The sequence below is a fragment of the Belonocnema kinseyi genome, chromosome 4 (assembly GCF_010883055.1).
Source record: "Belonocnema kinseyi isolate 2016_QV_RU_SX_M_011 chromosome 4, B_treatae_v1, whole genome shotgun sequence".
Classification (NCBI taxonomy): Eukaryota; Metazoa; Arthropoda; class Insecta; order Hymenoptera; family Cynipidae; genus Belonocnema; species Belonocnema kinseyi.
This window is the reverse complement of record NC_046660.1, coordinates 38,639,038-38,653,818: the sequence shown is the minus strand read 5'-3', so window position 1 is coordinate 38,653,818 and position 14,781 is coordinate 38,639,038. Positions and strand designations below refer to the sequence as shown.

At 28.7% G+C, this 14,781-nt stretch overlaps 1 protein-coding gene across 3 annotated transcripts in view; it reads left to right on the top strand.

Moving 5' to 3' along the window:
* LOC117171274 (histone-lysine N-methyltransferase 2C-like) overlaps positions 1–14,781 on the top strand; it is a 166,826-nt gene that overhangs the window by 16,556 nt on the left and 135,489 nt on the right. For all 3 annotated transcript variants that reach the window (XM_033358411.1, XM_033358413.1, XM_033358412.1), the window contains exons 6-9: positions 1,323–1,578; positions 1,658–1,775; positions 8,646–9,568; positions 13,012–14,746. In XM_033358411.1, coding sequence (XP_033214302.1) covers positions 1,323–1,578; positions 1,658–1,775; positions 8,646–9,568; positions 13,012–14,746 — 3,032 coding nt within the window. The remainder of the gene's footprint in view (positions 1–1,322; positions 1,579–1,657; positions 1,776–8,645; positions 9,569–13,011; positions 14,747–14,781) is intronic.

Below are 14,781 nucleotides of genomic sequence, written 5' to 3'. Positions count from 1 at the left end.
TTTTCGTTTGAAAATTATTCTGTTTTGGTGGAGGATTTAGCTAATTTATTGAAAATTAGTATTTTTGGTCGATATATCAACAATTACATTTTTCTTGGAGAATTCATTTTTTTTAAGTGATCTGTTTTAGGCAAAAAATCAACACATTTTATTTTTAAATTCGTTATTTTTGTAGAAAAGTATTGTCATCTATTGAAACTTCATTTTTTTTTAGAACAAATTTAACCATTTTGTTGAATTTTCGTGTTGTCTTTTGTTAAACATTTACTTTTCTCAGTGAAAATTCAACCATTTTATTTTATTTTAGTTAAAAATTTCATTTCTTCAAGTCAAATTCATATTTTGGGTTTAAAGTTAAACGGTTTTGCATAAAATACTTCTTTTTGGTTAGAAAATTCAACTTTTTGGATGAGATTTTTTTCTATATTTTATGAAAAATCTTTTTTTATTCAAGATTAAACTCTTCTGTAGAAAATTCATCTTTCTAGTTGAGAATTCAACTATTTTGTTGAAAATTCGTATTTTTTAATTAAATTCAACTGTTTTTGAATGAAAATTAAAATATTTTTTGGTCGAAATATCAACTATAAAATTTTGTTTAAGATTGAATGTTTTTTTTTTTAATTGAGCTGCCTTAGGTTATAATTCTACTTTTTTTTAATTCGTCTTTTTTTGTAGAAAAGTAATCTTATTAGTTGAAACTTAATTTTTTAAATTGCAAAATAAATATTTTTTTGAAAATGCGTGTTTTCTTTGATTGGAAATGTCTTATTCTGATTGAACAATCGACTATTTAGTTAAAAATAAATTCATATTTTTGGTTGAAGATTCAGCATTTTAGTTAAACAATTTCATTTCTTTAACTGAAAATTCATATTTTTGGGTTTCAAACTCAACTTTTTGATAGTAAATTCGTCTCTTTGGCTATTATTTGGCTATTTTGTTGAAAATTCGTATATTTTTATTCAATTCACTTGTTTTATCAAAAATTCATAACTTTGATTAAAAATTTAACTATTACATTAAAAATTCCGGTTTTCTTGTTTCAATATTAATAGTTTCCACTGACAATTTAACTCTTATATTTTTGGTTGAAAATTGATCTTTTTGGTTTGAAAAATCGATTATTTGGTTGAAAATTCATATATTTTACGTTTCTTACCTGACCGAGAAATTTTAAGTGATCAGGGAAAAATGAAAAATTGATCAGACAATTTGAAATTAAAATTTTGTAGCAACCCTGTGTCAATTATTTTCATATATCGAACATTATTCTATTATATCTTTTCACATTCACATCTCTATAATCTTGAAAAACTTAGGACGACTTTCAGAAATCCTAGTCTCTCCAATTTCATCGAACCAGTCGAGGAATTATCGATAGTTGGTTATTCCGAGGAGCCGGAAGTGGGAATATTATTTGAGCCAACTGGACATTTTTACGCTCATTTTTACTGTGCAGTCTGGTCCAGCAACAATCATAATCTTTCTACGGAAATTATCAGTTCTGCTATCATTCAGGCTTCATCGCGACGCTGTGCCTATTGTTCGCACTATGGAGCAGGAATTTCCTGCAAGGTAAAAAAAATACTTATTCAATTAATACATTATGCTTTATTTATTTATTTATTAACTTATTTTTAATTTTAATTTCTAGGTGGGATCGTGCAATCGTTATTTTCATTTGCCGTGTGCGGCTGCTTCTAGTTGTTTTCAAGAGAAAGAAACTTTGTCTTTATTTTGCAACCTGCATACGGACCAAGTCCCTCTAATGTGTAAGTTTTATTTAACATACTTTCATTTCAACCCACACGATTTTGTCCATGCTCTTAAAAATGTGAGAAATTGTTGTTACTGAGGCTCCAAATTAAAATGATTGAACATTTGAGTGTGTTCGGGCGGCGAGGTTTGGGGTGGTCAACCGACCGTGAATCCGGGAAATGACCTTGCATTTTTGAAGACCCGGAAATTGCTCTGGATTTACTTTTTCAGTTGGAACTTTTTTTTTATATGTAATAAAGAATCTTTTCCATAATTATCACTACTGTTGGGAAAAATTCGGCAAATTTTTTTAAAAATCGGGAATTTTTTATATTTTGTTTTTGTTCACTTTTGCAATAAATATCGGCTCGCTTTTTGAAGAAAAAAATGTGTTTGGAATTGTGCTCAGTGTTGCCAAGCATCGCCGTTAAAATAACGAAGATTATTTTATATTAAAGATTTTAAAGAAAATGTTTTATTCAAAAATATAGGTAACCAAAATTTAAATTATTATTTACTTATGATTGGCATGATATTATTAAATTCAATATAAAAGTTTTAATAGAAAGTTCAAGTGTTTTTTTAAAGTATTTTTTTTCTTGAAAATTGAACTATTTTGTTTTTTTCTCGTATTTTCAAGATTCCACTTTTCCTCGTTTTTCCTTTTGGATTAAAAATTCATGTTTTGGTAGAAAAGTTATATTTTTTGGTTTACAGTGAATTTTTTTTCGTTCAAGTCTGCTATTATATTTTAGATTCGGAATTCATATATTTTGGTTAAAACTTCTATTATTGTGTTTTTGTTCCAAAATTGATCTATTTTTTTTTGGTCGAGAATTTGAAATTGCGTCCTTGGATCGAAAAATTCATCCTTATGGTTTTCAAATTCATCTTAATTGAGGATATAAAAGTCATATTTTTTAGTAGAAAAAAGTGCATAATTTTTTAAACTGAAAATGCAACTTCCTTTTTTGGTTGAAAATTGATCGTTTTTGGTTTGAAATTCAACTATTTGGTTGAAAATTAACTTTTTTGTTAAAAAAAAAATTAATTAAATTGTTTTGTTAAAAATTCTCTTAGTTTAGTGAAAAATCTTTGGTTTGAAATTCATATTTTTTGGTACAAAATGCAACTGTTTTGTAGAGAATTTGCCTTTTCGTCTTGAAAATTTAACAATTTTGTTGACATTTTTTTTATCCCTGAAATGAAAAATCTTTCTTTAAAAAATTCATCTTTGGTTAAATTGTTGTCTTTTCTGGTTAAAACTGTTACTGTTTGCTTAAAAATTAATCTATTTTGGTTCAGGATTCAACTTTTTATTGATAATTCGTCTTTTTTTTTGTTGAATTCACGTTTTTTTAAATTTAAAATATCAACTATTACATTGTGCGTTGAGAATTCTTTTTTTTTTATTTCGATTGTTTTTGTTTTAAAATGAAAATCGTTTTTTGGTTGAAATATCAACTGTTATATTTTTCGTTGAGGATTAATCTTTTTTGTGGAAGATTCGTCAATTTAATCGAAGGTTTATATATTTTGTTGTAAGTTTAATTATTTTGTTAAAATTCGTCCTGAATCTTTGTTAAAAAATTTTATAATTCCTTTCAAATTCATCTTCGTAGGATGAAAATTCAACTATTTAGTTAAAAATTCAATTTTCTGAAAATTTATCAACTTTTTAGGTTGAAAATTGCAATATTTTATTGAAAAGTCTGTGTATTTCGACTAGAAATCTTAGGATTATGTTTATCATGTTTACTTTTTGTTTATTTAAATTAATTTTAAATTCCAATATAAAATTGAATAAAAATGATTTTGCATTTCTAAAAGTATATTTATATTACTGATATAATTATTTTCCTATTTTATAGAAAAAGGTTTCATAATTAAAAATTACACTTTTTTACATATTTTTTGGTTTAATTCAACTATTTTTTATCACAAATTAAAATCTTTTTTGTTGAAGTATCAGCTACTATATTTTTCGTTTAAAATTCATCTTTTTGGAATACAAATATAATTATTTGGTTAAAAGCTAAACCCATTTGTCAACTACTAATTTTTTTGACTAAAGCTTAATAATTTTATTTGAATTTTTTTTTTTTTTTTTTTTTTTTGATAATTCAGATTGGTTGAAAAATATTTTTATTTTTTAATTTAAAATATATCCATTTTATTTTTGGTTGAAAAGTTATCTTCTTGTTTGAAAATTCATCTTTTTCGTTGGTAATTTAAATATTCCAGTTAACTAATTTAATCAAAGATTCATAATTTTAGTTAGAAATTCATCACTTTGATAAAAAATTTCATGTTTTTTTTGTTGTTTTTTTTTTTGACAATTCAGATTGGTTGAAAAATATTTTATTTTTTAACTGAAAATATATCTATTTTATTTTTGTTTGAAAAATTATCTTCTTATTTTAAAATTCACCTTTTTCGTTGAAAATTCAAGTATTCCAGTTAATTATACATCTTTTTTTTTAAATTGATCTTTCTGGTTGAAAATAAAACTGTTTTGTTGAAAGTTAAACTCTTTTGTTAAAAATTCATGTTTTTGTTCTAAAATGCAGTTGAAAATTCGTAATTTTAATTCAAAATTCATCACTTTGGTTGAAATTTGTGTGTGGAAAATTAATGATTTTAACTGAAAATTTAACTATTGCATTTTTGTTTGAAAACTGATCTTTTCAGCCATTTTATACTTAAGAGCCAAATTGAAGACAATAATTCTTATGTTTTTAGTATTATTTAATTGTTTAATTAGCCGATGATGCAAATATATTTAATAATTTATGGTAATATAAGTAGTCCAAGTTTTCTAAATTAAACGTAAGAAGTAAATCCTTAGAAACTGGAAAAAAAAACATTTATAATGAACTAGCCAAAGTGTATACGTATTCCGAGTTTATTATTTTAAATTACTCTAATTATCTCATAATTTATTATTGAATTTTTATTTTTTTTGGATAAAAGTTCATTAGATTTTTATCAATAAATTTAATTATTCTATTTTTGACCGAAAATGTATCTTTTTTTTAATGAAAATTCAACAATATTTGATTGAAAATTGATATTTTTTATTAAAAAATTAATTTATTTGTTAGAAAATGTTATGTACTTCGTGAAAAATTCTTCTTTTGTGCAAAATTAATATTCATGGTTAAAAATTCATCTTTTTGGTTTAAAATTCAACTATTCCAATCGAAGATTCATCATTTTAGTTGAAAATTTACAGTTTTTTTGAAAATTGATCTTTTCTAGTTCAAAATTCAACAATTGGGATGAAAATGTGTTTTATAATTGAAAATTCAACTATTTCGTTGAAATTTGATATATTTTGTTTAAAAATTTATTTGTTTGGTAGAAAATTATATTTTTCTTTACAAGTTAATCTTTTGCTTTAAAAATTCTTTTTTTGTAGTTAAAAATTAAAGTATTACAGTTAAATATTTAACATTTGAGATAGAAATTCATTTTTTTGATTGGAAATAAATATTCTTTGTTCAAAATTCAAGTAAGTTAATCTCTTTTGTTAACAGGTAATTTTTTGGTTGAAGATACATCATTTTAATTAAAAATTCATTTCTATGGTTGAAATATTTATTTATTTATTTAAATTAAACGGGCAAGCCCTTTGTACAGTGATCAATTTACAGGGTACCTTAAATCTAAAATATGTGCTATTTAATTGAAAACTTATTTTTCCTTTGTGTGTAAAGAAATATTTTTTCCCGCATATCAACTGTTCTGTGGAAAATTTGTTTATTCTTTGGCTTAAAATTATTTTTTTTTTAACTGAAAATGTATCATTATTCCATAATTTTAGATAAAAATTCATCTATGGGTGTACATTTTTTTACTAAAATTCAATAATTCAATTTTTGTTTGAAAAATTATCTTTTTTAATTGAAAATTCATATTTCTAGTTTAAAATTCAACTATTCCAGTTAAATATTTATAATTTTAGTTGAAAACTCATCACTTTCTTTGAAAAACTAACTAAATTTTTTTAAAGGATGTTTTTTTTGTTGAAAGTAATTTTCTTCACTGAAAATTTAACTTATTCCAATTAAATATTCCACATTTTTTGTTAAAAATTCATCTGTTTGATATATAATTAATTTTTTTAACTTAAATTTATTTATTTAAGTTTTGGTTGACAATTGATGGGTTGCATTACAGAACTAGATAACCAACATTTTTTTCGAAAATGGGCTTTTTGCATCAAAAATTCTTCAAAAATCAAATACATATTGAGTTAAAAGGATTGTTTCAAAAGCTTATTTTTAATATAGAAATAAAAAGATTTCGTAAAATTATTATCATTTATTTATTAGGAAACATAACTTTCTTCTTTCTATATAACTTTCACTAATTCTTCATTTTCCCAGAACAGAATCATTTTTTTGGTGATAACTCATTTATTCTTATTCAGCCTCCTAATATATTTCGGGAGCAAGTTTTTATTATTTCAAAAAATTGAAAAATAAATCTTTCGTCGATGTCTAAAGACGATTATCAAAAAACTGAAAATTATACTTATTATCGTAATTTGCAACCAAGCCTTTTCCAATTTTAGATTCTTGTCACTTTGAGATTGTAAAATGACGCATTCCATTTCTTGTAAGTGGATAATATTTTTTGATCATACTTTTTTGGCCTCAATTTAGAAATACTTTAGCTCAGGAGTAAACTTTTGTTTTATCTTTGAATGGTGATTTCGATTTAACACAATTTTATCTCGCTCTAGAGTTTTAAATTCCCGAGAATTTAAGTTCAGATTATATGAGAGAATTTTGAAGAATTTAAGAGAATTTAAGAATTTATGATTTTTAACAATATTTTTATTGTTCAGGTTATATCAACGATTGAATATAAATTATTTTCTAGCTCAGACATATTCAGGAATTTAAAATCTGCAAAGCAATAGCTCATTAATTATTTAACACCCTTAGACTGAAACTCTAAACTTAAAATTCAATTGCCTCACATTACTTAATAAAAACCACGAAGTAGAATAAAAAGACCCCACTCCTGTAAAACCTGGACGCGTGGCATTTTCAAAATTCTCTGATTTTTCTTTGACTAATTTTTCATTTCAAATCATTAATATTCAAATACCAGCATTTTAATCTTATGATATTTTCTACCATAAAATATTTTATAAGCGGAATGAAACAGGTTTCATATGCAAATTAGAAATTTTGAAATGTATTAATTTATTTCACACAAAAAAAGTTTTTTCTACTTTAGAAGATAACTCTTTAACTCTTCTTTACAAAAACTGAATTTTCAAAAAAAAATATGACTGTTCAACAAAAAATTGATTTCCCCCGAAACTGATGCATTTTGACGCAAAAAAAGAAATTTCAAACTAAAAAATTATTTTTTCTTGAAAAAAAAATAACGCGAATTTTTTACTAAAAAATGTCAATCTTAGAAAAACGGAAAAGTTACTTTCGGAAAAGTTGCATGTTCATACAAAAAATGAAGTTTCTTCTATAAAACAGATGAATTTTTTAAATTAAAAAGATAAATTTTCAAAAAATAGTTCAATATTCTGCTGAAAAAGATTTTAGTCGAGTTTTCACGATCTAAGTATGAATTTTTTAACAAGAAATAATTTTCTACCAAAAAAAATTGAATTTTCCATCCAAAAAGACGAATTTTTAACCAAACAGGATGACGTTTTTAAAAAAATTATTCAATTCTCTAGCAAATAATTGCATTTTTATCCAAAAATATTAAATTTATCTTAAAGCAGAAGAATTTTTTATTAGAAAAAAAGTTGAGTTTTCATCCAAAAAAATATTCCCCTTAACTCAGTATAACATCAAAAATTGAATCTTTGTAACAAAAAAATAAGTTTCTAAGAAAAAAATGTCAATTTTCAATCCAAAAAGACGAATTATTCCAACCAAAAGGATGAATTCTCTACCAAATAGTTAGTTTTATAAAAAAATATAAATTTCATACTAAAACAGATGAATTTGTAATAAAAAACGACATTTTTTTTATAAGTGGAAATTTCATCCAGAAAATATTTCAGTTAATTTTTCAACGTCAAAATATAAATTTTAAACAAAAAGTAAATTTTCAACGAAATAGTTAAGTTTTCAAGAAAATAGTATAATAGCTTAATTTCTATCCAAACAGTTGCATTTTCATCAAAAAAAGATGTAATTTCTGCTAAAGCAGGTGAAATTTAAAATAAAAAAGACCAACTTTCAAAAAAAGAGTTGAATTTTCAACCGAAAAGTGAAGGCAAAAATGGAATTTTCTATTAATTAAAATAAATCCTGAAATTCTCATAAATTCTCAGAGAATTTATTTCTCGGTAATATTCTCATTCTCGTTGCCGTTCTCAAAGTAATATAACCGGCTAAAATTTCTATTTCGCTCTCCTGAAAAATTTCGATTTTGTTGGCCTGCAACCCTTCAATTTATCTTTTTTGTAAACATTATTTTGTTGTTGAAAAATTATTGTTTTAGTTGAAAACTCATCTTTTTGGTTTAAAATTCAACTATACCGGTTGAAGATTCGTAATTTCAGTTGAAAATTTTATAAGTTAGGTTGCAAATCGAACTATTTTTTGTAAAAAAATTTATATTTGTCAGTGAAAAATTCAAGTATATGTTTAAAAACTCATTTATTTTGCAACTTCTTTCACTGTTTTGTTAAGTATGTTTAGAATTTCATGAATGAAAATAAATGTTTGCGTTTAGCTTGTTTTTGATTGACCAGGAAAATTGAAAAACTTGCCCGGGAATTTGAAATTGTCCGCCAAAATCGCCACCCTTGTGATGATAAAACACTTGCATTCCTCAAATTGTTGTAATTCGACGATAAAAAATAGAGGAGAAATATTTTGAAATGATTTCAGTAAATCCCGAGATATTTTGTGGAGATTGCGGACAGCTTGGAGATGTCTCAAAACTAGTGATGTGCTCCGTCTGCTGTCAGCACTATCATGGAAGTTGTGTGGGTCTCCGCCTTTTGCCGGGAGTTCGAGCTGGCTGGCAATGTGGAAGTTGTCGTGTCTGCCAAGTCTGTCGGCAGCCCGAAGAAGTATCAAAAGTGATAGTTTGCGAGAATTGCGAGAAGGTTTACCATCCCGGCTGTATGAGGCCAGTTGTCACCTCCATTCCAAAATTCGGTTGGAAGTGTCTGAGCTGTCGAATTTGCACTGATTGTGGTTCGCGAACTCCAGGCGCTGGACTGTCATCAAGATGGCATGCTCAGTACACAGTTTGCGACTCGTGCTACCAACAACGGAACAAGGGATTTTCATGTCCGCTCTGCCGAAAAGCTTATCGGGCGGCCGCCTATCGCGAAATGGTACAGTGCAACTCGTGTAAGAAATTTGTCCATGGGACCTGTGACGCGGACGCGGATCCGCACACTTATCAGAAGCGTAAAGAGGAAAATTCGGATTATGAGTATGTCTGCAAGAATTGCAAGAATATGGCACTGATGAAGCGCAAGGACAGTTTTGATGATCATGGATTGGATTTGAGTTTGACGGGATCGCAAGACAGTTTGTATGATGGGGATTCGTCGGAGTATGATTATACGGGAGGAATGGATGATTCGTATTTTTCACTGGGGCTTGGGAAAGGGAAACCGTTTTGTGCTTCCAAGATTGCGAAAAAAAGGTTTGGACTTGGTGGTGGCATCGTTGGCAGACCCAAGGGAATTGGAAAACACGGTTACCAAAAGCGGCAGAAGATGAATGAATTTGGGAGGAAGAGAGGACCAAAAGCTAAAATGAGGGGCATTTTTGGTGTTCCTGGGCTCGGATTGCAGGTATTGTTTTTTTTTTCTTTGACTTTCTTTTTTCTTATTTCGCGTTTTAACTGAAAATATTTTTGTTGAAACTAAATTAAATTTTTGTGGGCAGTCATCTGCACTCTCAGTATTTCGGATTTTCACTGAATAGTGCAGGTAAAACTGGTTCTTTGAAAAGTACAATTGGGTGAGTCTTAGTTTTAACTGGTTCTTTCAGTTAAAAGACGAAATCAGATGGAATTTAAAATTTGTTGGGATTTTCACAAAAGCACTTGATTAATCTCCGCGTTTTAACTAGTTGAAACTAATGTTGACAAATACTCCAGGTATTTTCGTGTTTTATCTGGATAAAACTAGTTTTAACTGATTTCGGGTATAAACAGTGACATGTTATGTATATATGCAGGGTTGATGCAGGTCAGGGAATTATGGAAAGTCCGGGAACTTTTGATAAACTGAAGTTTATAATATTCTGTATCGCTATTTTAAAATTGGTTATTTTCTTGCCAATTCTGAGGCAAACTAAACTATTCTATTTTTGGTTCAAAATTGAATCATTTTTGGTTGTAGATTCAATTTTTCAGTTGAAAATTCAACTGTTTGGTGGAAAATGAGCTTCATTGTTAAAAAATTAACTTTATTGTTGAAGATTCGTATTTTGGGGTTGATCATGTTGATAGAAAATTCAATTATTTTGTTATAAATTACATTTTTGCTTCAAAATTTTCCTTTTTGGGTTGAACATTCAGAAATTTGGTTGATATTTCTTTTCTATTTTGATTGAAAAATCTTTCTTTGCCGAAAATTCAAATCTTTTGTATAAAATGCGTCTTTTTCGTATAAAGATGCCCTTTCCATATAAATTGGATCTTTTTTTTTATAAAAAATTAACCTATTTTGGTTAAGTTTGAACTATTTGATTAAAAACTTATATTTTTGAGTGAACTTCGCTGTTTGTAGTTTAAAATAAAAACCTTTTGGTTGAAATATCGACTGTTACGTTCTTCGTTAAGAATTGATCTTTTTTTAATTGAATTCAACTGTTCTTGATTAAACAATTTTTTTAATTTAAGTAAGATTAATCATTTTACTTGAAAATTCATCTCTTTTATGTCAAATTGATTCAATTTGTTTGAATAATAATCACCTATGGTTGAATGAAACTGTGTTTTATTTAAAATGTGAACTTTTTGATTGAAAATGAACTATTTTTGTTGAAAATTCCACTGTTTTGTAGAAAATTCGTATTTTTTGGTTATAAATTCTCTTGGTTTAGTAAAAAATCTTTTTATTTGCATAAAATTCAACGGTTTTTCTTATTTTTTCAATTGAATTTGACCCACTTTTGATTTAAAATTAAAATCTTTTTTAGTTCAAATCTCAGCTATTACTTTTTTTGGTGAGACTTCATTTTTTCGGTTAAAAATTAAACTTCTTGGCTAAAGGTTGAACATTAATTGATAATAAAGAATTTTTTTTTGGTTAAAACTGAAACATTTCAATAAAAAATTCGTCTCTGCTTGAAAATGTATTTTTTGTTTTGTTTCAAAATTAGACTTTAAAACTTATTCTTTTTTCTTTTTTTAAAAGCGCGATCATTTGATTTAAAATGCAACTACTTGGCTAAAAGTTGAAAAATATTTGTTAAAAATGCTATCTTTTGTTAAAGTCTCACCTTTTTGATACAAAATTTATCTTATCGATTAAAAATTAAACTATTTTGTTCATAAATCTTTTTTTTTTGTAGAAAATTTTTGTGGGAGGAAAATTCAAGTAATTGGCTAAAAGTTTGGCAATATTGATTAAAAATGCTTTTTATTGTTAAATATTCATGATTTTATTTAAAAAGTCATCTCTGGTTGAAAATTTAACAATTTTTTTGAAAATTCATCTTTTTTCCAATTGATATTTTTTGTTTGAAAATTCGACCATTTAGTTGAAAGATCATCTTTGTAGGTTTAAAATTAAAATATTTTGTTGAAAATTTTAACTATTTAATTGAAAATTCAAGAATTATGTTAAAAACTCATGTTTTGTGTGCACAAATTCAATGTGGCACCCAAACAACTTTATTTTTTTATTTCAAAGAATTTGAGATAGCCAAGAAAAATGAAAAATTGATCAGGGAAAAGACAGGGAATTTTGAAATTGGGATATTGTAGCAATCCTGATATATATACAGTGTGTCCAGAGATCTTGAATACCTTGAAATTCTTGAATTTTTTTAACCTTAAAAACTTGGAAATGTCGTTAAACTTTTCAGAAGAACATTGCATTTTTTTGCGATAAGTAATTTAAATATTATCGTCTATTATGAAAGAAACATCTCTTTTAGAAGAAATCTTGATAATGAACAGTTTTTTATTTATTAAGATATAATTGATCTTTTACCCATTGCAGAATAAATAACAAGATTTTCTACGTGTTTTTTTTTTAGATTTTACCAATTATTTTATAGATTGCAATGAATACACTTTAACATTGTGAATAATTCTATACTCTGTTTTTTTCCACCACTCAGTTTTCGAGTGGACGCTAGATTACAAAACATTACTAAAGATTTCAAAAGATTTTAAAATGTTTTAAAGAATTTTTAACATCATACAAAGATTTCAGAGGTTTAAAAAAGGCGTGTACATCAAATTTAAAATATTTTAAACATTTCCAAATATTTCAAAACTTAAAAAGATTTTAATAATTTAAAAAAAACTATACCAGATGTCTCAAATTTCAAAGTATTTAACATAAGTTACAAATATTTTAATGATTTAAAATGGATACAAAATACGTTGACAGGATTTTACAAATATTTCAAAAGTTTAATAAAGATTTTTAAAAAATACAGGAATTCCAAAGATTTAAAAAAAAATGTAAAGAATTTGAAAAAAGATTATAGTACACCAGATTTCAAAGAATTGAAAAGAGTTCAAAAGATTTTGGAAGATTTCCCAAAGATTATAAATTAATAATATAATAAATATATAAATATAATAATTTCAAATGAATACAAAAGATTTCACAAATATTTCATAACAATTTCAAAATATCTCGAAAAAGTTCACAAAGATTTCAAGAATTCAAACATTTTACGAAAATTTAAAAATTTTTAAGAGTTGTCACAGATATTTTAAGATTTCAAAGATTTTAAGAATTTCAAAGACAACTTATGTCCGCAAAAAATTAAGAATTTGTTTATGTTGATGCTTTCTTCTAAAATGCTTGGTCAATAAAAAATGAAAAGGCTAATTTTTTACACCTTTAATAAACGGTAATTTTATTATTTGAAGTAAAAAAAGAGGCCCGGAAAAACATGACTTCTTGGCCTGGAAAACCTGGCAAATGTCTTAAATTTTGTTCCTGAGAATCGCTGAACACCCTGTCATTATTATATATCAAAATTCTGCTGTCTAGAGAAAAACATAATCGCCATTCTTACCTTAATTGCCAATTTACCTTTGCAGTGTATGTCCGAGTCCTCAAAAGAAGACGAGCCTGGAGTCGAAAACCGACTAGTCTTATGCTCGGCAAAGGACAAATTTGTCTTAACCCAAGACATCTGCGTGATGTGCGGGGCAATCGGTACCGACCAAGAAGGATGCTTGATATCCTGTGCACAGTGCGGACAATGCTATCATCCCTACTGTGCGAATGTCAAAGTCACGAAGGTGATTTTGCAGAAGGGCTGGCGATGCCTCGACTGTACTGTCTGCGAAGGTTGCGGCGAGAAGAACGACGAGGGTCGCCTGATACTTTGTGACGACTGTGACATAAGCTATCACATATACTGTATGGATCCGCCCTTGGATTACGTGCCTCAGGGTAATTGGAAGTGCAAGTGGTGTGCCCAGTGTCAGACTTGCGGTTCAAATGATCCTGGATTCAACTGCAACTGGCAGAAAAACTACACCCAGTGCGGACCTTGCGCCTCGCATGCCACCTGTCTGGAATGCACACTGCCTTACAATGAAGGAGATTTAATTATTCAATGCATACAATGCGAGAGGTGGCTCCACTGCTCCTGCGACTCGATAAAAAATGAAGCCGACGCGGAAAAGTGCGCCGAGGAAGGCTACAATTGCACGAGATGTCGGCCGAGTGACGAGCCACCTCCTCATATTTTGCGAACCTTGCCAAAACCACAACCGAAATTTCCTCGCTCGCCGCCACCTGTCCCTGAGACGCCCGAAGTCTATAAACCTTCGCCTCAACAGTATTTAGTCGACGGTGTTTACTTGTCCGAGTCCGGGATGAATCACATCAAATCGTTGACCTTTGAGCATCAGCAGACACGAAAAAAGCGTCGAAAGCTTCTACCGGTTGTTGATAAAGAGGCGGACATCATGGCAACGATAGAGTCGGTTGTCGCTGGTGGTAGTCTCGACAATTCGATGGAGGATGCTGGCGCACAACTCGATCTTCTCGATGTCAAAGACGAGCCGATTGAAGTTCTGAAGGAGGGCATGGTCTGGACACCTCGTGGTGGCGAACCTCCACCCGAGGGATTCAGTATCTACACGACGGAGAACGGCGTACCGGTTCTGCGACGCAAGCGCCAGAGGAATTTGCAGAAACTTGGAATTGGTGGATTTATCGTTAAAATCAGAGGAACGAGGAAGGATAAGGAGGAGGAGGGTGATGCAGAGAAGGCTCCCGAGGGAATGGTTGGTTTGTCGGAAGACAAGCCGAGGAGGAAGCCTCAAAGGAGAAAACCAAAGACCAAGCTCTCCGAATGTTTTCCTCTTTACATGCAAGAGGCATTCTTCGGCAAGGTTCTTATGGACACAACCAAAGAGAACGACTCGGAAAATGGAAGCGGCTCGGACGGTGAGACGAAGATTGCGAGAAATACGGGCGGGACCATTCAGTTGTCGCAGGATGAGCTCAAGGCGATTGAGAAGGTAAAAGCGAAGCAGGAGAGGGAGGAGGTGAAGCTGCCAATTGAGAGGCAGATCAAGAGGGAGGAAATTTTGGATGATGATGTTAGTGATTCAGAAGTTCCTCTGGATATTTTGCCGATTTCGGGAGATTTGCTTGATAATGATTTGGTAAATACGATCATGAATGAGAGGGATGATGATTTGGCGAAGGCTAGTGAAGCTTTGGAGGAATTGGATAATGCTCCGGGTCCGAGTAAGGATGAGTTGACTGATATTCTAAGCCCGCATTTCAATTTGGAATCGATGGTTAGAGATACAGGTATGTGACGGATTTTTTTTTGTTTCTATGTCAGC